At 35.4% G+C, this 21,839-nt stretch overlaps 1 protein-coding gene across 4 annotated transcripts; it reads left to right on the top strand.

The window, feature by feature from the left end:
* Nucleotides 1-14,199: 14,199 nt before the first annotated feature.
* On the top strand, nucleotides 14,200-18,812 carry LOC131601950 (interactor of constitutive active ROPs 3-like). 4 transcript variants are annotated; one of them, XM_058873883.1, is made up of 4 exons: nucleotides 14,200-14,443; nucleotides 15,966-16,051; nucleotides 16,482-16,665; nucleotides 16,897-18,812. In XM_058873883.1, exons 2-4 carry the CDS (start codon nucleotides 16,032-16,034, stop codon nucleotides 18,562-18,564), a joined length of 1,872 nt encoding a protein of 623 aa, XP_058729866.1. In that variant the 5' UTR covers nucleotides 14,200-14,443; nucleotides 15,966-16,031; the 3' UTR covers nucleotides 18,565-18,812. The 4 variants fall into 4 exon arrangements, with proteins under 4 accessions (XP_058729866.1, XP_058729867.1, XP_058729868.1 ...); XM_058873884.1 differs by having other exon boundaries at nucleotides 15,810-16,051; XM_058873885.1 differs by having other exon boundaries at nucleotides 14,396-14,443; nucleotides 15,957-16,051.
* The last annotated feature ends 3,027 nt before the right edge of the window (nucleotides 18,813-21,839 follow it).

The following is a 21,839-nucleotide window of genomic DNA, read 5'->3' as shown; positions in this document are numbered from 1 at the left end:
CGAATTCACTTGCAAATGACAAAAGTTGAAAATGGGGAATGGTGTTCAAGATGTTACTGACCTAATGTTAAAGCTTGAATAGTTTCTATGAAGTGTGTGGAAGGTGTTTGGATGTTTGTTTGACACAGAAAATACTTGGAGCTCAATAATTCTAAGTTTATGCAAAGTGACAATTTTGAAGTTTCAAGTGGAGTAGTGACTTTGAGAATTTCTGTGTGCTTGGCTTCATAACTAAATAAATTTATTTATAGGAAAAATTTGTGGTTTATGGGAAGAAAAATTAAATCATTTGGTTGCTTCAAACTCAAGTTGTGTCACTTTGCTTGTTTGTGAAGAAATGAGAAAGTTATGGTCTCAATGGTACTTTGGCAAGCTTTAATCACAATTTAGGGAGACTCCCTTGCATACTAGGTGTTGCTTGTTGAACTTTTGTTGCTTTTGGTGCATATTAAACAATGTAGAGGCTCAATGCAAGAGTTGTTGGTGATTAAAGTCACTTTTCCAAAATGGAAGTCATGGCTTTATGCTTGAAATGAAATGATTCAATGGGCAATGATCAAAACACTTGAGTAATGACTCAAAAGAATGTGTAATTATCTGATTAGATCAAGATTTGCAAGTAATATGGTCTGCAACACAAAAATCTTGCAGATTGGGATGAGTTTGTAACTTGGTTCTTCATGAAAAATGACTTGTAATTTAAAAATGGAAGCTCAACTTCATTCCATCGAAACTCCTAACTCAAAAATACTATGGAGGATTTCTAGTCCTTTTTGGAAAACCCTAAACATCCTTTACAATTTTCTTGTTCGGTGTTTTCTCAAAGGATCATGATGAAAAGTGGCCTCAAAGTCACTTACTTTTAGAGTTCAAAACTGTTTTTGGAAAATTCTCTAAGTGTTGGAGAAAAAGTAGGCAACTTCGTGGCTCCATAACTTAAAATCTATTCACTTCTTGGAAAAATGCTCAAATCGACAAAGTTGTAGATTTTGATTTTTTCTACAAATGAGGCTTTGGAGCATAGAATTTGGCCAAGCATTGAGAAATTTATGATCTTTCAAAGTTGAGCAAAAAATGTGCTTTCTTCATAAAAAAGTCAAAACCCTAATTGTTGACTTTTGATTCCTTGATTGATTTTCTTGATTTTTCTTGATCAAATGACTTCAATAATCATATATGCATGATTTTGATCTTCAAAAATCCATGGTTGACCAAATTCCTCAAAAGTCAAAGGTGATATTGAACAATTGACTTTTTTCCAAATAAATTGATTTCTTCTATGCATCAATAAAATCAAGCTCTTCTAGTCAAATGGATGTTTTGAGTGGATTATAATGAGGAATTGGAGATCCTTGAATCATAATTTGAGCCATGGAACCATGCTTTTACCAAACGTCAATTTCCCAGAGAATTAGGTCAAAAACCCTAATTGTGTACCAGATGAATTTGAAAGTTGTTGATCTTGAATTGAACCACACTTGGACTTGGATATTGATGAGGCGAATCAATTAAGCATATGAGAATGCCTGGGCTCCTTTGTGAGCCTCAAAAATTTAATTTTCCTGAGCCTCTTGATCAGTCACCTACCTTGGAAAACAAACAACAAGCAAACACAATCTTTTTGTATATTTTTAGTTAACAAATGATGCATGAATGATTATGTATAATGATAATGATGATGATGATGATCACACTCTTGGTACTTAATGCCAGATGAGGTGGGATCTCAAGGTCAAAAATTGGGGTGCAACATATGCAGAGGAAAATAAAATTGTAGAAGATAAATTTCATAAATAAAGAGTTTACGGATAAGAAAAGAACATAAGGAATTCTAATTCATATACCACGAACGGTGTAGACACGATCATCTTCCAAGATCTAATTCATATACCACGAACGGTAATGACACGATCATTTTCAAAGATCTAATTCTATCATCACGAACGGTGTGGACACGATCAATGACCAACTAAGTCTAATTCAGCTACTACGAACGGTACTGACACGATAAAAGATCTAATTCGGTTACTACGAACGGTGCCGACACGGTCAACTCCCAGAGATCTAATTCTATCATCACGAACGGTGTAGACACGATCACTGACTTTCCAAGATCTAATTCAGCTACTACGAATAATACTGACACGGTCAACGCTCGATCTAATTCATTTACCACGAACGGTGATGACACGGTCATTTTCAAAGATCTAATTCGGTTACTACGAACGGTGCCGACACGGTCAACTCCCAGAGATCTAATTCTATCATCACGAACGGTGTAGACACGATCACTGACCTTCCCAGTCTAATTCAGTTACTACGAACGGTGCTGACACGACAGGAGAATCTAAGTCTATCATCACGAACGACGTAGACACGATTATCTCCCCAAGATCTAATTCAGTTGTCACGAACGGTGCTGACACGATCGACCATTAAAGAGATCTAATTCATGTATTACGAACGGTACTGACACGATCAAACCTCTCAGAGATCATATTCCATCATCACAAACGGCGTGGACACGATCAACTGTTTCCTAAGTCTAATTCAGTTATTACGAACGATACTTACACGACAAAAAGATTTAATTCTATCATCACGAACGGTGTAGACACGATCATCTTCCAAAGTCTAAAACAGTTACTACGAACAGTGCTGACATGATCAATCTCCATTAGATCTCCTCTCAAGACCTGAATGGCATATTTAAGCCCATCTCCGACAAAAGTCCCTACTTCAGTTAGGGCAAATTTCTTGGTATTCTAGTATTCAATCATCTTCCACCTTCAGATACCGACCGACATACAGACCACTCTACATCTTCAGGTTTAAGATAATTGAACAGGGGCAGCTGTCATACCCCAAAATTTGCCCACACTTTTCAAAAAGTCAAAATTATTTTTAAAATTGGATTTTTATAAAATATTGGGTTCATTTACATTGACATCCAAAATTTTATAAATATTTAATTTAAAGTCTATTTTAAAATATAATAGTTTACTCTTAAATTATTTATATTTTAATAAATAGCAAAATGATGGCCGATGCTTCATATACTTTCAATTGAGTTTTATTTCGAACAAATAATATAGCACCATTGGTAAGAAGGTAAGGTTTGCAGGTATAAGGTCCTGGGTTCGAATTCCACATTTGACATTTTTTCCTTTTTATTTATTTTCTAACTTTAACTATTCAAAAGATCACCAAAAATAACTTTTTTATTTTATTTAAATATTAATGTTCATTTTTTCTTATTTCACGCATTTTTTTTATTTTAATTTTTTGTTCATTTTATTCACAAAGATAACAAAAAAAAACTTTCCAATTGCTTTCAAAACTTACACGACAAAATCATCAAACTTTCCAAAACATTCTCAAGACAGCATCTTCAAAAATTAAAAGGAAATTAACTATAGAAGACAAGGCCTTGATGACAATTAACTGGCTGTTGGTTACCATTTACGCTATAAGGGAACCCGAATCCTCCTAACCTACTTCCAGTCTCTCTCACGTAGAAAACTACCCTCTAACCCTTATTCCACAAAAATCCTTTTGACTAATCTCCAACCGCGTACAGTAACCTTACTAACACCAATTTTCTTCTCTCCTAATAACCTTAGAAATATCATTAACCTTCAAACTCATCCAACCATAATCCATGAACCAAAAATCTCTTGTTTTTACACTACTACTTCTAACAAAGTCATAACTATCACCACACAAACATCATTGATGAATACAATACCACCATTTTTCTTCATCACTCTCTAAACCTTACATTCATTCACTCAAACAACTTATATTTTTATAACTCACATGAAAAAAATTCAAGTTTTTTTTACAGGATTCAAAAGAGTGAAGATGGGATCTGATGAATGAGAAAGGAGTCGAGATCGAACCCACCTCCGATTAAACCCACCGCGCTCAGCCGCTGCCGCTGCCATAGACATCCACAGCGCCGTCGCACCCCCTCCGGCCGGTGATCTCCAATCTCGGATTCGACACCCACAGATCCGATCGCGATTCCGTCGTTTCTTTTCCGGTCGGCTTTCTCCTTTCCTTTCCAATATTACTCTGTTTTGATGATTTATGGAATATATCTTGTGTTGTCTTGAAAATCAGAGGAGAGATGGAAGAAAAGTTTTGATTTTGTACTTTTATGTTACTCTCTTCATTTTAACATATATTACTTGCTGTTTTTTTTATAATAAAAACCACATGCCAAGTGTCAATGTTTCATTGGTGATTGTATTTCATTTTTTCTTTAACATGATGTTAGTGTAACATCTCCTCCCACTTGTTGTGGCTGAACTAAAAAAGAAAGAAAGAAAAAAGACACGATGCTCTCTCTGTTCCAATTCAAATTAATTGTGGTGTCAATTTTTTATGGACACGTGGCCACCTTTAATTGGTTGTCTAGTTTAATGGAAAATAAGAAGGAAGGGTGATCCGCCGCCCCCATATGGTGTGTTGTTGTTTTTTGTTCTCTTTTCCTTTTCTTTTTATACTCTCTTAATCTTATCTTACTAACTAAAATTAAATTAGTTTTTATTTAATTTGTAATTTGGGCTTTTGGGTCATGCTATTTCAAAAAAATAATAAAACTTTTTTTTATAATTAATGTTTTGTTTATTTGCTTTATTTATTTGATTTGTAGTCTATTAATATAATTATAAAATCTAAAAAAATGCATTTTTATTTAATTAGCTTAACCAAAAATATAAAAATTTAGAATTAGATTTTTATTTTTCACATTAAAAAGTATCGAAAAATACGATTTCTCATTTTGATGTAATTTCTCTTTTAATCGATTTTGGGTTCATATTTTTGCTTCATTTCTCATCGTAAATTCCATGTCACTTTCTAACATTTTTTTTGTTGTTTATTGTGAGGTACCACTTTGAGGCATTGGACTATTATTACGGATATTTGCAACTTCACTTAATTCTCATATATTTTTACTTTCATTTGGGATCTGTAATAATTTTATCCCCGTTGGTTTTTATTGTAACTCCCCCATCCCGAAGCCCTGTAATAGCTTAGGAACTTTACATTCCGCACTTTATTTTCTGTACATATTTAATTGTTAGTAATTAAGCATGTATGGCAAGATTAATTAATAGAACGTTAGGTAACCTTAAAATCAAGATAACATATCTGAAACTAACACACATCGCACTCACTCACCTCTAGGGTACGCCTCTCTCGTTGCCTTCGGAAATAAATGGTCGTGTCCCTCGAATATAGAGGTACCAATTAGCAAAGTCCCTCGATTAAAAATCATTGTAAAGATCATAAGTCCCTCGATGACCCACGATGTTGCCTCGGTAATATGATCTAGTCCCTCGAACGGTTGCCTACGAAACAATGATTGTCCCTTCGCATATAGCTAAAGGTACCTCTACCTGTTGCCTTCAAAACGACCTCGATGACCCTTCGATGACCCGCATGTCCAATATAACAAGGACTACCTACTCCTATATAGTATGGATAGTCCTGGGAACTTTAAAATTTACAGAAAAAGACCAGTTAAATAGGGTAGTGCTCTTAAACTGCCTAGCTCAATAAAAATATCTTTTCAATATCATTTCAAAAAAAACTAAGGCTACGCATTTACGCTAAAGTCCTTATGCTTCTTTCAAAACAAACAAACAATATGAGCTAAGCAAGTTAAGAGCCCGTAGATAACTACGGATGAAAAGGGTGCTTACACCTTCCCTTTTCATAACTTACCCCCCGAGCCCGTTTTCTTTTTCAAAAGGTCTTTTTCTGTACTTTTTACCTTTCCTAAAATTGGACAAAATAAAAGTCGGTGGCGACTCATGCTCACCAGTTCATTATAAATGTTTTTAATTGTTTGTTTGTATGCTTTATTTTTAAGGGAATTGCTTGGGTTTGTTATTGTGTGAAAGGTCCTACACCCGGATCTAGTGTACCTTAAGTATGTGGCATGAGACCAGGGAGGCTGTACGACATGTATCGTTATGGTTGATCTGGTGGCCACCGTTAGTGCGACGCTTTGGTTTGTCCTGATGGCCCTTGAAAGTGATCGAGGAGACATTTGGCTGCCGCGTGGTGTCATTAAGCACTAATTTGCCCTTAGAACCCTAGTTGAACTTAACTTTGGCCTACAGGAAATAGCGAGATGGCTGGCTTTGGATTCCTGACTGAAGCCGGTTGATACTCGATGCTACACTCATTGAGATTGGACTCTAGGGATGTTTTTGGCTGGCCGTTCGAGTGCCATGTTGAGATAATGCCCGCGAGAAAGATCAGGGATATGAGCACCATAGAACCCGGTTACTATTCTAGGACAGGTTGAACCAACTAAACTTTAGTGGGAAGGTACTTGCCTATGGACTTCATGCAAGCCTTTAAACCTAAGGACACTTGTGTGACTTGCTTGTGTGTGATACTAACCCTTCGATTTCCTTGCAGGATTTGTTTATACACTAACCGTTTGGTTTCCTTGCAGGATTTGTGTGTACACTAACAACTTGAACTCTTTGTAGGACTTACTCGTCCTCATCACCTAACTAACCTTTTCCAAGGATCTCAAGTATTTAGGGCGTGCAATTCCAGGTGCCATCCTCAAGAGCCAGATTCCTAACAAGGGGCAAGAGGATTTATTTCCCTCTAGCCATATGTCTTCCAGTTTAGAGGCACCATACCTATCAAGGGGCAAGAGGATTTATTTTCCTCTAGCCATGTACCTTCAAATTCAGAGGTATCCCGAATCAGAGGCTATAACCCACTGGATATGGTGAGCTTGATTCTTAAAGAAGGACGTTCAAAGATGGAAGTCGAAGTTCTTCAACAAAGCTGCAACTACTTTTCAATGTTGCAAATTGGGTTCCAAAAAGATCCTTGAAAACATTGCATATGCATTTGCATACATATCATTGCATAACAGGTTTCCAGACAACGAGCTTCTCATTTTCTGCCTCAAATCCCTAAAGCTTGATACTTACAACTCCTTTGTGGCTTCGTTAGAATCTTCTTCTTAGAAGTAATCTGTAGTTCAGATACGAACGCTTGGTTTGGTTTCCTATCTGGGGCACTTGGTCAGTCGATCGATAATTGCCAACTAGTCCGAGATAAGGTACAAGACCTGATTGATGCAAAGGCTATCATATTCACACCTGCAGGCCAGATTTGAAGTTCTCCTTCGACTCAATGGACCTTCTGAATCAATAAGTCCATACGGAGAAAATCTCCTCAATGTTGGCAATTCGTAATTTCTCATGCATTTTCATGCGTAATCTTTCTTGTTCTTGTTCAATACTGTCTATATGCAATACTTGTTTATTTTTGAACTATAATAATGATGCATTGAATATGTTTGTCTTGAAAAAATTCATTCGCTCTCGCTCTAACATGTTTTCTTTGCTTGTGATACCAAACTCTCGGTGATAAAGCATGATGACTCTGAAGGGAGAATGACGAACATATAATACCCATAAACTCAAATGGTCTACTTTCGAGTAAAGCCCTGTTGATGATGTACAGGCATTGTTTCAAATCCCCAAACACTGGAGATATAAGGAAGTTAGTCCCTTGTCAACCCCTTTGAGCCTTGAAGTAGGAGTTTCTTTTCTATACAAAAAACCCTCACATTTAACCCAGGGGCAGGGTAGTATTCAGTTAATTTGATTGAGTATTCAAAATTCATCAGGAGCACGCGTCTAAGGATACAAAAATGATTATCTTTCAAAAGGTTGTGGAAAAGTCGAGACCGCGATGGTCATCCTTCGCAACAGGAGGTCAAAATATGACAATGCAACAACGACTATCCCTCGTCGACCAAGAAATGAGGCAGTTACAATCTTTCCAACAAATTGAAGACGAGTCAGGATCATACGACTTGTTCAAAAAACAAAAAAAAACGAATAAAAAAAAAAGGAGAAAAGAAAGCCCGCTAAGTCAATAAATTGAAAACAGATGACTTAGGCAAAAGTTAGGGCATCCCGCTGGACTGCAAACCTGAAATTCAAAAGAAATTGTCCAGGCAAAAGTTAGGGAAACAAAAAAGATCCTTAAAGATCGTGTGATCAGACACCAAGAATAAAAGGTAAGTGACTGCCATGTCCAGACACCTTGTCGATTCCTCAATCGTCTCAAACTCCTCTTGAAGGATGAATGCTCGCGTCGAGTTAACTGGACTTAGGTTGGAGAACATCACGAAGGGGGTGGGCACCAATAAAATTTTGAGCCTATATATCTTTTTTTTTCTAAAACCATTAACCTGGCCACGTTACAACCCTCAAAAGTCCTAATTGAAGCAGGGTTAATTCGAAAGCATACTGTAAACGAGAATACGGTAAACCGACTCCTAGGAGTTTTGCTAAACGCTTGAGTTGGTATCACACCATCTTTAAAAAAAAATCGATGTTTTGACATCCTTTCAAAAAAAATTTTCTTTTTTAAACTTCAAGACAAACATGAACTTTGCATTAGATTTATATTTCTCATACTAAACATTCTTTGCATATGAACAAGTACTTGACACCAGGAAAACTTCCATCATGAGCTGCAGATGAAAAGTTTAACCCTCTCAAGGGACAAGTTGTCTTCAGAACTCCGTTGAGTTCGAGCATGAACATCTCAAATTATAATCACCCTCAGGGGCACAAAAACGGTTGAAATACCCCATGGACTAAGCGTTCAGATATTCGGGGCAATCAAGCCAAGATTCAAAGGATCTCTCAAAACTGCTGAAATTACCAGGAGCCTTCACCCAAGCACAACTAGAATTACCTCCAACCCTGATCAACCAGGGGCATGATTCCTAAGTTCATGATATAGGGGCATGTTGCTTATGATAGCACGAATATCAGAAAGTCCCCCGATAGATAAAGCTGCAGAGACGTCTCGTACGCCCGACTCAGTTAGTCAAAAGCTTGTATATACAAGGGGCATGACATATCTCATTCATCAGGGGCAATCAAGTCAAGATTCCGAGAATCTCTCAAAGATGCAAAAAACAATCAGGGGCATGTATCCAAGTAAATCTTAGTCTATTTCCAATCAACATGGGGCATTGTCCTGGGCCAATGATTACGAGGGGCATGACGCCCATAGTGCACATCTCATAAAGTCCTCGCGAGGCGAATCTTTCCGAAGTCCCTACTAGCGGGGGCAAATCTATGCAAGTCTAGTTTGACACCTTGATCAATACTCAGTGGTGTGTCCTAATCAATATAAATCCAGGAATGACAGATAATATAATACTGGGGGCAATGTTCAAAGCATCCATGCCTTCCCACAGCTCCGATTTCACAAGATCATATCCCCACCGAGTAATCATTAAGAAGATATCTTCGAACATACTCGTCCCGACAAAGACATGGCTCCCCACTAGAGTTTACATCTTCAACACCACCGGTTCTCCGACACTTTGCTCTTCTCCAACATGGCTTACTAATATCTTTATCTCCAGTCAGGGTACATCAAGTTACTGGTTATCCCCAAGCAAGAATCATAAATTCCCAGCTGAGCATCTTCAAAACAAGATCAGACATCAAAACCACAAAGGCATAGAGATTTATTTTCTCAATAAAGACAACATAAATCATATTCACATATCGTATGGCATAAACATATTCATACATTGCATACATTACCTCATAATGAATTCATCCATAACATACAAAGTTTCTCTTTTATTCTGAGGGACTCATTACATAATACATGCATCATGACATTGCATAACTATACCTATTGCAGGATACAGGCACAGACAAATGAACAAAATCTCCAACTTTCCAAGATCTAATTCAGTTACTACGAACAGTACTGACACGATCAACATTCAAAGATCTAATTCTATCATCACGAACGGTGTAGACACGATCATCTTCCAAGATCTAATTCATATACCACGAACGGTAATGACACGATCATTTTCAAAGATCTAATTCTATCATCACGAACGGTGTGGACACGATCAATGACCAACTAAGTCTAATTCAGCTACTACGAACGGTACTGACACGATAAAAGATCTAATTCGGTTACTACGAACGGTGCCGACACGGTCAACTCCCAGAGATCTAATTCTATCATCACGAACGGTGTAGACACGATCACTGACTTTCCAAGATCTAATTCAGCTACTACGAATAATACTGACACGGTCAACGCTCGATCTAATTCATTTACCACGAACGGTGATGACACGGTCATTTTCAAAGATCTAATTCGGTTACTACGAACGGTGCCGACACGGTCAACTCCCAGAGATCTAATTCTATCATCACGAACGGTGTAGACACGATCACTGACCTTCCCAGTCTAATTCAGTTACTACGAACGGTGCTGACACGACAGGAGAATCTAAGTCTATCATCACGAACGACGTAGACACGATTATCTCCCCAAGATCTAATTCAGTTGTCACGAACGGTGCTGACACGATCGACCTTTAAAGAGATCTAATTCATGTATTACGAACGGTACTGACACGATCAAACCTCTCAGAGATCATATTCCATCATCACGAACGGCGTGGACACGATCAACTGTTTCCTAAGTCTAATTCAGTTATTACGAACGATACTTACACGACAAAAAGATCTAATTCTATCATCACGAACGGTGTAGACACGATCATCTTCCAAAGTCTAAAACAGTTACTACGAACAGTGCTGACATGATCAATCTCCATTAGATCTCCTCTCAAGACCTGAATGGCATATTTAAGCCCATCTCCGACAAAAGTCCCTACTTCAGTTAGGGCAAATTTCTTGGTATTCTAGTGTTCAATCATCTTCCACCTTCAGATACCGACCGACATACAGACCACTCTACATCTTCAGGTTTAAGATAATTGAACAGGGGCAGCTGTCATACCCCAAAATTTGCCAAACTTTTCAAAAAGTCAAAATTATTTTTAAAATTGGATTTTTATAAAATATTGGGTTCATTTACATTGACATCCAAAATTTTATAAATATTTAATTTAAAGTCTATTTTAAAATATAATAGTTTACTCTTAAATTATTTATATTTTAATAAATAGCAAAATGATGGCCGATGCTTCATATACTTTCAATTGAGTTTTATTTCGAACAAATAATATAGCACCATTGGTAAGAAGGTAAGGTTTGCAGGTATAAGGTCCTGGGTTCGAATTCCACATTTGACATTTTTTCCTTTTTATTTATTTTCTAACTTTAACTATTCAAAAGATCACCAAAAATAACTTTTTTATTTTATTTAAATATTAATGTTCATTTTTTCTTATTTCACGCATTTTTTTTATTTTAATTTTTTGTTCATTTTATTCACAAAGATAACAAAAAAAAACTTTCCAATTGCTTTCAAAACTTACACGACAAAATCATCAAACTTTCCAAAACATTCTCAAGACAGCATCTTCAAAAATTAAAAGGAAATTAACTATAGAAGACAAGGCCTTGATGACAATTAACTGGCTGTTGGTTACCATTTACGCTATAAGGGAACCCGAATCCTCCTAACCTACTTCCAGTCTCTCTCACGTAGAAAACTACCCTCTAACCCTTATTCCACAAAAATCCTTTTGACTAATCTCCAACCGCGTACAGTAACCTTACTAACACCAATTTTCTTCTCTCCTAATAACCTTAGAAATATCATTAACCTTCAAACTCATCCAACCATAATCCATGAACCAAAAATCTCTTGTTTTTACACTACTACTTCTAACAAAGTCATAACTATCACCACACAAACATCATTGATGAATACAATACCACCATTTTTCTTCATCACTCTCTAAACCTTACATTCATTCACTCAAACAACTTATATTTTTATAACTCACATGAAAAAAATTCAAGTTTTTTTTACAGGATTCAAAAGAGTGAAGATGGGATCTGATGAATGAGAAAGGAGTCGAGATCGAACCCACCTCCGATTAAACCCACCGCGCTCAGCCGCTGCCGCTGCCATAGACATCCACAGCGCCGTCGCACCCCCTCCGGCCGGTGATCTCCAATCTCGGATTCGACACCCACAGATCCGATCGCGATTCCGTCGTTTCTTTTCCGGTCGGCTTTCTCCTTTCCTTTCCAATATTACTCTGTTTTGATGATTTATGGAATATATCTTGTGTTGTCTTGAAAATCAGAGGAGAGATGGAAGAAAAGTTTTGATTTTGTACTTTTATGTTACTCTCTTCATTTTAACATATATTACTTGCTGTTTTTTTTATAATAAAAACCACATGCCAAGTGTCAATGTTTCATTGGTGATTGTATTTCATTTTTTCTTTAACATGATGTTAGTGTAACATCTCCTCCCACTTGTTGTGGCTGAACTAAAAAAGAAAGAAAGAAAAAAGACACGATGCTCTCTCTGTTCCAATTCAAATTAATTGTGGTGTCAATTTTTTATGGACACGTGGCCACCTTTAATTGGTTGTCTAGTTTAATGGAAAATAAGAAGGAAGGGTGATCCGCCGCCCCCATATGGTGTGTTGTTGTTTTTTGTTCTCTTTTCCTTTTCTTTTTATACTCTCTTAATCTTATCTTACTAACTAAAATTAAATTAGTTTTTATTTAATTTGTAATTTGGGCTTTTGGGTCATGCTATTTCAAAAAAATAATAAAACTTTTTTTTATAATTAATGTTTTGTTTATTTGCTTTATTTATTTGATTTGTAGTCTATTAATATAATTATAAAATCTAAAAAAATGCATTTTTATTTAATTAGCTTAACCAAAAATATAAAAATTTAGAATTAGATTTTTATTTTTCACATTAAAAAGTATCGAAAAATACGATTTCTCATTTTGATGTAATTTCTCTTTTAATCGATTTTGGGTTCATATTTTTGCTTCATTTCTCATCGTAAATTCCATGTCACTTTCTAACATTTTTTTTGTTGTTTATTGTGAGGTACCACTTTGAGGCATTGGACTATTATTACGGATATTTGCAACTTCACTTAATTCTCATATATTTTTACTTTCATATGGGATCTGTAATAATTTTATCCCCGTTGGTTTTTATTGTAACTCCCCCATCCCGAAGCCCTGTAATAGCTTAGGAACTTTACATTCCGCACTTTATTTTCTGTACATATTTAATTGTTAGTAATTAAGCATGTATGGCAAGATTAATTAATAGAACGTTAGGTAACCTTAAAATCAAGATAACATATCTGAAACTAACACACATCGCACTCACTCACCTCTAGGGTACGCCTCTCTCGTTGCCTTCGGAAATAAATGGTCGTGTCCCTCGAATATAGAGGTACCAATTAGCAAAGTCCCTCGATTAAAAATCATTGTAAAGATCATAAGTCCCTCGATGACCCACGATGTTGCCTCGGTAATATGATCTAGTCCCTCGAACGGTTGCCTACGAAACAATGATTGTCCCTTCGCATATAGCTAAAGGTACCTCTACCTGTTGCCTTCAAAACGACCTCGATGACCCTTCGATGACCCGCATGTCCAATATAACAAGGACTACCTACTCCTATATAGTATGGATAGTCCTGGGAACTTTAAAATTTACAGAAAAAGACCAGTTAAATAGGGTAGTGCTCTTAAACTGCCTAGCTCAATAAAAATATCTTTTCAATATCATTTCAAAAAAAACTAAGGCTACGCATTTACGCTAAAGTCCTTATGCTTCTTTCAAAACAAACAAACAATATGAGCTAAGCAAGTTAAGAGCCCGTAGATAACTACGGATGAAAAGGGTGCTTACACCTTCCCTTTTCATAACTTACCCTCCGAGCCCGTTTTCTTTTTCAAAAGGTCTTTTTCTGTACTTTTTACCTTTCCTAAAATTGGACAAAATAAAAGTCGGTGGCGACTCATGCTCACCGCAACATTGTTGCGTATTAAAAATAAAAGTCAGTTCACCGAGTTACACCTGCAAACACATTGATCCACAATACTTGCCTCATTAATTCACATAGGGGGAATTAATTCACATAGGGGGAATTTGTTGAAAGAGACTAACTGAAATAATTTAGAACGAGTATGAGGTTTATGATGTGAAAAAAGATATTAATCATGTTACTAAATACAATAATTAAATAAGAATGGAAAAATCTTCAAGAGAGTTTAAGAAAATATGAAATAAAATATTGTGTGAAAGAGTTTAAAAAAATTAATACAATACACTTTTATCCCTTTACTTATTTATCCCTTTACTTTATCCATTCTTGCTTCCAAGTAAAAACACAACAATACAACCAAAGATAGCAAAGAAAGATTACCATACGCTATACGACACGTCGTATACGGTATATACTACGCGGACGCAAACTCCAACTTAAAACCAATTTAATCACCATCCCTCAAACGACAAAACCGTACTCTCTTTTTCACTACTTCTCTCTCTGTTTCACTCCACTTTCCACTCCACAACACAAGTTCAAACTCCATTCAACAAAACGGTAACTTCACTTTTCACTTCTCTCAAACAACAACACCTTCAAGTAAGTTCATCACAACTCTCTTAACTATTTTCCATTCATTCATCCAAAATGCAGCATATCACTAACCTGTCGCTGCTTGTTTTTTAAGAAAATCACTTTTGAAAAAAATCACTTTTTTGACAAAAGAATCTGACATTCGTGTTGTTTTTTCTATGTAATATTGAACTCAACCTCTGCAAACAAAGTAAGAAATATTTTGGAAAAAGTTTCTGTTTACTAATATATTAGAAAATAAAATTCCGCTAGTTTGAAAAGTAAAATAAAAAGTATGACATTTCACATGAAAAAGCTATTTTAGAAAGATCTTTACATTAAATGCACTATCTACTTTTAATTAAATTATTGTTGTTTTTTTAATTTTTTTATTTTCAATAATGGAAATGTAGTATGTTTTTGGAAAGCAAAACGAATATAATTTTTTTATAAAAAAGGTTGATTCCGTAACGTACTACTAGGAATTCTTTTGTCTGTTTGTTCTTGTGCTTGTTCCTTTTTCTTCTTCTTTATGGAGTACTATATGTTCTTATATTTGTACATTCTATTTTCTTCTTTTGTTGTAGAGTTCAATGTCTTTGCATGGTTAATTTATTTTAAATTTTAATTTGTTTGGTTGGTTTGTTAATGTGAAAATTTTAATGGGTTATAGCAAAATTAATTATCCTATGGCAAAATTTTAGGTTAAAACATGTGTTGTATCATTGGGGCCATGTTTTGCGGCTAAATTATAGAAAATTTCACTAATTAAATTACTAAAATACCCACTGATCATCTATAGGAATTGAGATGGGTTCCACACATGATCATAAGTTGTTAGTGTGAAATACGTTATCATAGCATTAGTTGGTAAAAAGAGAGCATTTTTTCCTCATATGTGAACACTTTTTTTTTTGTTAGAAAATACAAATATGCTTGACTTTTTGTATTATGTTTAGTCTTAGGTATGCTTTCAATAATTCATTAATTTTAGTCTTGTATTATTGAAATAATGGTAACATTTTTAGATTAAATGATGCGTTGTTGGTATTAAATATAAGAGAAAGTTGTACCAAAATAATTGATATATTAAGTTATCAACGCATCGTTAGTTGGTCCAGTGGTGATTGGTGCTGGACTTTGTAGCGAGAACCCCGGTTTTATCTTCAGCAACTGTGATCGGGAGGGGGTTGGAACCACTTGATGCTAGAACTGACAAAAAATTGATATATTTGATCTAAAATTTAGACCAAATGCTTATCAACTTAATTCGAACCCAACTCTAGATATGCACCGGTGTTAAATTCTATCAAAAACACGTAGATTTTATTTGTGGTACAAGTTTTTTTAGCATTAAAGTGAAAATGATGCTAGTGTATGTGCAATGATTCAGCATTTACAGCTAGGTGGTGAAGATGAGAAAGATAGCCCCATGATCTGCATGAACACATTAATGATTTGAATAAATTCATGAACTTCACATTGGATTCACTTGTCTGCTCAACTTGTGCCATTGGGATATTTCTCTGAAGTTTTACAGTACTTGTAGGTCAGGGTGCATTCATATTTCAACGTGTGTGAGGCCCAAACCATTAACCCGTTTGAGCTATAAGCTATGCATACCCCAAAAACAAGGTAATCTTTGAAATAGTACTTTTACTATTTACTCTATTTTTTCTTCTATATATGTTCAAGTAGTAATTGTGAAATTTTCACACTTTTTTCTCGTTGCACAAATGCATAATCATGTCTTGTTAGTCATTATTGTGTTTCCTCTTTGGTTGAAGTAGGTTCCTCCCTTAACTATGGAATGGGACTTTGGGACCCATGGCAGTTATTACCTTGTTTTATTGACTGAACAAAAACATTATAGTACCCAATTTTTTTTGTATGTTTTTTCAAATGATAGAATTTGAAATTGTAGAAATTTTGAGTGAGAGGAACAGAAGATTTGTTTAATAATGACAACAAGGTATAAATTGATCGAACTCAACCGAGTGATATACGAGTTTTGTTTTATAAGATTTTATATTTGTTAGTAACAATTTTTTGATTCAAATTTCAGAAGTGGTTCTTCTTCTGAGGTGACTCAGAAGGTTTCTGGACGCGCTGTACGCCAAATGAGGACTACTACGATAGACACTAACTCTATATCATCTTCGTCGTCTTCAAGTCAAGTTAATAGAATATCAAAGGAAAAAAGCCCCAAACTCAATGATCGAAAATCACCCAGAAGCCCGGTTCCTGAGGTAATTATTTTTATTATCACTCCTAAAGTCACACACATGAGTATCTGTGATGTCAGGTTCAGTGTCCGTGTCTCGTGTCTGTCTCTGCTTCATACTACATAAAATTTTACTCTAGAACAATGCATAGTTTTTTTCAATGATAGTGTGTATCACATTGCTTTCGGTATATTTTTTTCATTATCTTCAACTTTGTTAAGATAGTTTTAACCATCATAATTTCTGTTGCAATAGAGGAAACGTCCTAGCAAAATATCTGAATTGGAATCTCAAATTTCTCAACTTCAAGATGATTTGAAGAAGGTGATGGACCAGCTAGTTTTAACTGAATCAAGCAAGAAGCAAGCTCAGCAAGACGCCGAGGAATCCAAGGAGCAACTCTTAACGCTATCTGCAAAACTCGAAGAGTCTCAAAACCAGTACCAGGAGCTCTGTGCTAACGGAGAAGCTCGTGATATCGAACTCCAGAGATTGACCGAAGAACGTGACAGGGCGTGGCAATCCGAGCTCGACACCTCTGGAAAGAATCTCTTCGTTGACTCAACTGCTTTGGCTTCTGCTGTGAAAGAAATTCAGCTGCTAAAGGTCCAGCTTGAGGTGGTTGCTAATTGTGGTAATGTTCAAACTCAACATGCAGAATCCGCGAATACGGAGTTACTAAATCTGAAGCAGAAGTTATCAGAATCACTTTCTCTGATGGAGAGCATGAAAAACCAACTCGACAATTCCAAAGAATCCGAATGTCAGGCTCAAGTTGTTGTCGACGAAGCCTTGTTTCAACTCAAAGCTGCAAAAAGAACCGTCGAGATTCTAGCGGACGATGTTGTGAAAGATGTAGATGACTACAATTCCATTGCTTTGGAATTAGAACATTCTAGAACAAGGGTGGACACGCTAGAGACACTTGTGAGCAAACTTAAGACACAAGTCACTGTCACTGATAATGATAATGAATCAGTTCATTCTGATCAATTTCTTGTACATGATCGCGGATTCGAGAAGGAATGTGAAATAGTGAAAGATGGAGAGGATCCTAATGAAATTGAAGTTGAGATTTGTTCGTTGAAGTCCGAGGTTGAACGGTTGAGATCTGATCTAGAGACTGCCGAGACTAAATATCAACAAGAACAGATTCAAAGCACGGTGCAGATAAAAGGCGCGTACGAGTTGATGGAGCAGATAAAATCAGAATCAGGTGAGAGACAGCGCGAGTTGGAGGCTGAATTACAAAGAAAGAAAGCCGATATTGAAGAACTGAAGGCTAATCTAATGGACAAAGAAACCGAGTTGCAATGTATAATGGAAGAGAACGAGAACCTGAATTTGAAGCTCGAAAATAACAAGTCATCACAGAATGATAATGGACTTGCAAAGGAAGTTAAAAGATTGGAACAATGTTTGGATGAAATGAAAGCCGATATAATGGACAAGGAAACAACACTGCAAAACATATCAGAAGAGAACGAGATGCTGAAGATGGAGATCAGCAAGCGCTGTTCCGATGGCGAAAAAGCAAGAGACGAAATGGAGAAAGCTAAGGCTGCAGAACGCGAGGCAGCAACGAAGCTCGGGATTGCGATGGAGGAAGCAGACAGAAGCAACCGAAAGGCCGCGAGAGTGACCGAGCAGCTAGAAGCAGCGCAAGCGGCGAGCTTGGAAATGGAAGGCGAACTGCGGAAGCTTAAGGTACAGGCTGATCAATGGAGGAAGGCTGCAGAAGCGGCTGCTGCTATGCTTTCGGCCGGGAACAATGAGAAGGTTACAGAGAGAGGTGTGTCTTTGGAGAAGAACTTTAAGTGTTCACCACCTTATGGTGAAGATATTGATGATGAGTTCCAGAGGAAGAAAAATGGTAATGTGTTGAAGAAGATTGGTGTCTTGTGGAAGAAGCCTCAAAAATAGTGACTGAAAGATTTATCTATCTATCTATATATGTTGTTTGTGTTTTTGCAATTTTGTACACTTAGATTAATTTGCTTTGTAAATTATGGCTGTGGCTGAAACTGTTTGTTATCTATCTTTTAGTTGGAAAATTGATGTACTGCACAATTTATGTTTAAAGATGTGCTACATTATGTCATGTGTTTCGTCGCGGCGTAACAGTGTTTCGTCGCGGCTTTAACATGGTTTCGGTGTTAATTTGATCTTCACCAGATTCCTTAATATTGAATAATCGAGTATGTTATCTACTTTTTCTTCTTTGGATTACATAACTCCATTGATGTGGTAGGTTGTTATGGGCCTCATTGGATTGCATAATTTTGAGTGATCAAGTATTTTGTTATGTGTTTCAAATTTGTTATGTGTTTCATAGAATTACATATAATTTTTTGTGTGATCTGGTATATGCTAATTTTTAGAAATTTATTTGTATTTATGTTTTATTAATATATTTTTTTTAGTAGCGAGATGTAGAGGCCGCGACGGCAGGATCATTTTGGGTGACGGCTTTCACATATTCAATTCTTTGGAAACCTTCAGCAATGCTTCTCAAAGCAACTCATGATATTAATGTCGAAACAAAATCTATTCATGCTCATACTCCTTGAGTTTTGATGATAATCAAAGTACTTAAAGAACATAAGGATGTACTAATGTTTGATTAAGTGTGCATGTTCATACTTTTTTCAAAAAAAAAAAAAAGTGTGCATGTTCATTAAAGCTTTTTATTAACTTGGTTTTGACCCAGTTAATTAGCGTGTATATAAGAAGTATGAAATTTAGATTCCAAAGGTCAGAATCTGGATTTCAAATAAAACTTCATCACTAAAAAAGACTCAGCATCTGATATTCAAATTGAGCTTCAAGCGCCTTCCTGGAAACACAAGTACAAAAAGTCACTAACCATACTCTGTGCAAAAGTAGTGCCATCTTATCAGAATGCTGGAATTATGGAGAAAGTCAACTAGAAGTTTTAACACAAGGCTCAAGAATGAATGATATGATTTATTGAATCTACCACTTGATGCCTGTGGACTTACTTGAGAAAGACACAAAGGATAAAGAGTTTACTTAGAAAATGAAGATCCTCATCGTATCAACTCCAACGTCTCTCTCTTAAAAATCTACTTCTTCACCAAATACACTTGTGCAAGCAACTTCCAACGTCTCTTTTGTTCTATCTATATAAGAAGTTGAAGATTAAAAAATGAAGTAACAAAATAATACAACAAGAAGACACAACAAGAACAAGATCTATTTTGCGCTTTTAATTTATGTACATTGTTGTTGTGTCTGCACATATTCTTGAGAAGGTTCTTACATTTGTATATCTTAGAAATCTCAAGAACTAAGGTGCACATATTCTTGAGAAGGTTCTTACATTTGTATATCTTAGAAATCTCAAGAACTAAGGTCTTTGTCTGTGCTGTATTATTTGTACATCTCATTGTATATCACTTGCATAAAACTTACAACCACATGCTATTTTACCACGAACCCTCAACCATTGTTATATGTTTTTTACAATCGTCGGGTTTCGAACCTGACACCTAGAGAGGAGCATACTCTCAGGACCCAAACGTTTTACCGTTAGACCACACACACATATTGATATGAATAAGGTGGTGTATGATATGAGTAATTTCCTAAGTGTGGATTATTTTGTGGATTTGGGATAAAATTGAGAATTTTGAAAATTTGGACTATGGTGTAAATTTGAGATAAGAGGTGCATTTTCAAAGTATGAGTTGCCTTATTAATTTGGAAAAGGAGGATGATCATCATTTTGCATAAAATTAGATCAAAAATTATGTTGATTGAGATATATTGACAAATAAATGTGTAAGAAGAAAAAAAATTAAAATGAGATAAAATAAATAATTCAAAATCAGACTCTGAAAATTTTACTAAAATAAGTAACAGATTTATTATATTATAATTTATTATCTTTGACATCGCTGCATGATTATACATTTGCCTATATTACCCTTTATTACCGTTGTTTTATTCTTCCAACATGACATATTTATTATAAATATATAATCCCTTCATCCAATATTATAAGATGTTTGGAGCATTTCACACCTATTAAGAAACACAAGTAATGTTGAATAGGAGAGAAAAATTATTTATGATTTTACGTTAAATGATTTTATGTAACATTAAATGTTCCGTAGAAACGTATAAAGAGCATACGATATATTTTTTAAAAGGCCAAAAAAGCTAACATTAAAATTAGAGTTATTTATTGAATCGAACCAAATTAAACTATAGTAAAAATTCACTCGAACTAAAATAAATTATTTTAATTTATTAAGAATCGAACTAAACCATTGATTTGGTATACTGTTTCACAATTTCGAACGGTACCGAACTGTTAGAAGACAATTTTTCTCAAACCAAACAGTTTATTAAAGAACCAAATCGTTAGCTATTTTTCAATTTAAAAAAAAAATAATTAACTTAAATATTTTTTGTTTTCAATTTTGATTTGGTTTGAATTTTAATTCAGTTCAATTTTAATTTCGGTTCGTTTCTAAAATTGTTTATGCATTATGGTTTAGTTCACTAAGCAGATATAATGGTTATATTATTTTAACTTAAGTTCGGTTCGATTTAATTTTTGAATATTTTGAACAACCCTAATTAAATTAGCTATTCAAGGCTTAAGGTATAACATAACTAGACTTAATCCAAGATTACAATGATACAGTACACTATGAAAATAACTCACACCAAAATTGTACCTCGCACCCCCATATTTCATTATTTCAGAAATGACTTTGTGGAAATTCTCCAATTTTTCTGAACAAAATTTCTGGTAGTTGAAATGAAATTTCTGATATTTGTAAACTACCGAAAATTTCAAATTTACCACTGAATACCAAAAATTTTTGGTATACTAAAACTTTCGATAGTTTAAATTACTCATTTGGAATTTTTCAACGATCAGGATTTTGCCGACATATTTGGAGGGTTCTAATTGCACTGACAAATTTGTGTGGTCTAGAATGAATCTTCATCTGTATAAATAGGGGCATATGTTATAGAGAAAGACATCTAAAAGAATGTCTCTTCATGAATTTCTGATTAAGGCGGAAGTGTATTTCAACAGAAAAAACCCTCTTGTTGAATTCAAACTTTCAGATGGCGCCGCATCCCTTGCCAACTTGACAGACAAGTTGAATGAGTTGGTGCCTGATACCGATAACAGAACGGTGAGAAAGATCGAGTTT

The sequence above is a fragment of the Vicia villosa genome, linkage group LG5 (genome assembly GCF_029867415.1).
Source record: "Vicia villosa cultivar HV-30 ecotype Madison, WI linkage group LG5, Vvil1.0, whole genome shotgun sequence".
NCBI classification, from domain to species: Eukaryota; Viridiplantae; Streptophyta; class Magnoliopsida; order Fabales; family Fabaceae; genus Vicia; species Vicia villosa.
The sequence above is the reverse complement of the archived record's forward strand: the minus strand, read 5'-3'. Positions and strand labels throughout refer to the sequence as shown.

Coding starts and splice junctions, on each gene's coding strand:
- LOC131601950 (XM_058873883.1), top strand. CDS start 16,032: ATGCATACCCCAAAAACAAG. Junction 16,052..16,481: donor ATGCATACCCCAAAAACAAG/GTAATCTTTGAA, acceptor TTCAAATTTCAG/AAGTGGTTCTTCTTCTGAGG. Junction 16,666..16,896: donor CCAGAAGCCCGGTTCCTGAG/GTAATTATTTTT, acceptor CTGTTGCAATAG/AGGAAACGTCCTAGCAAAAT.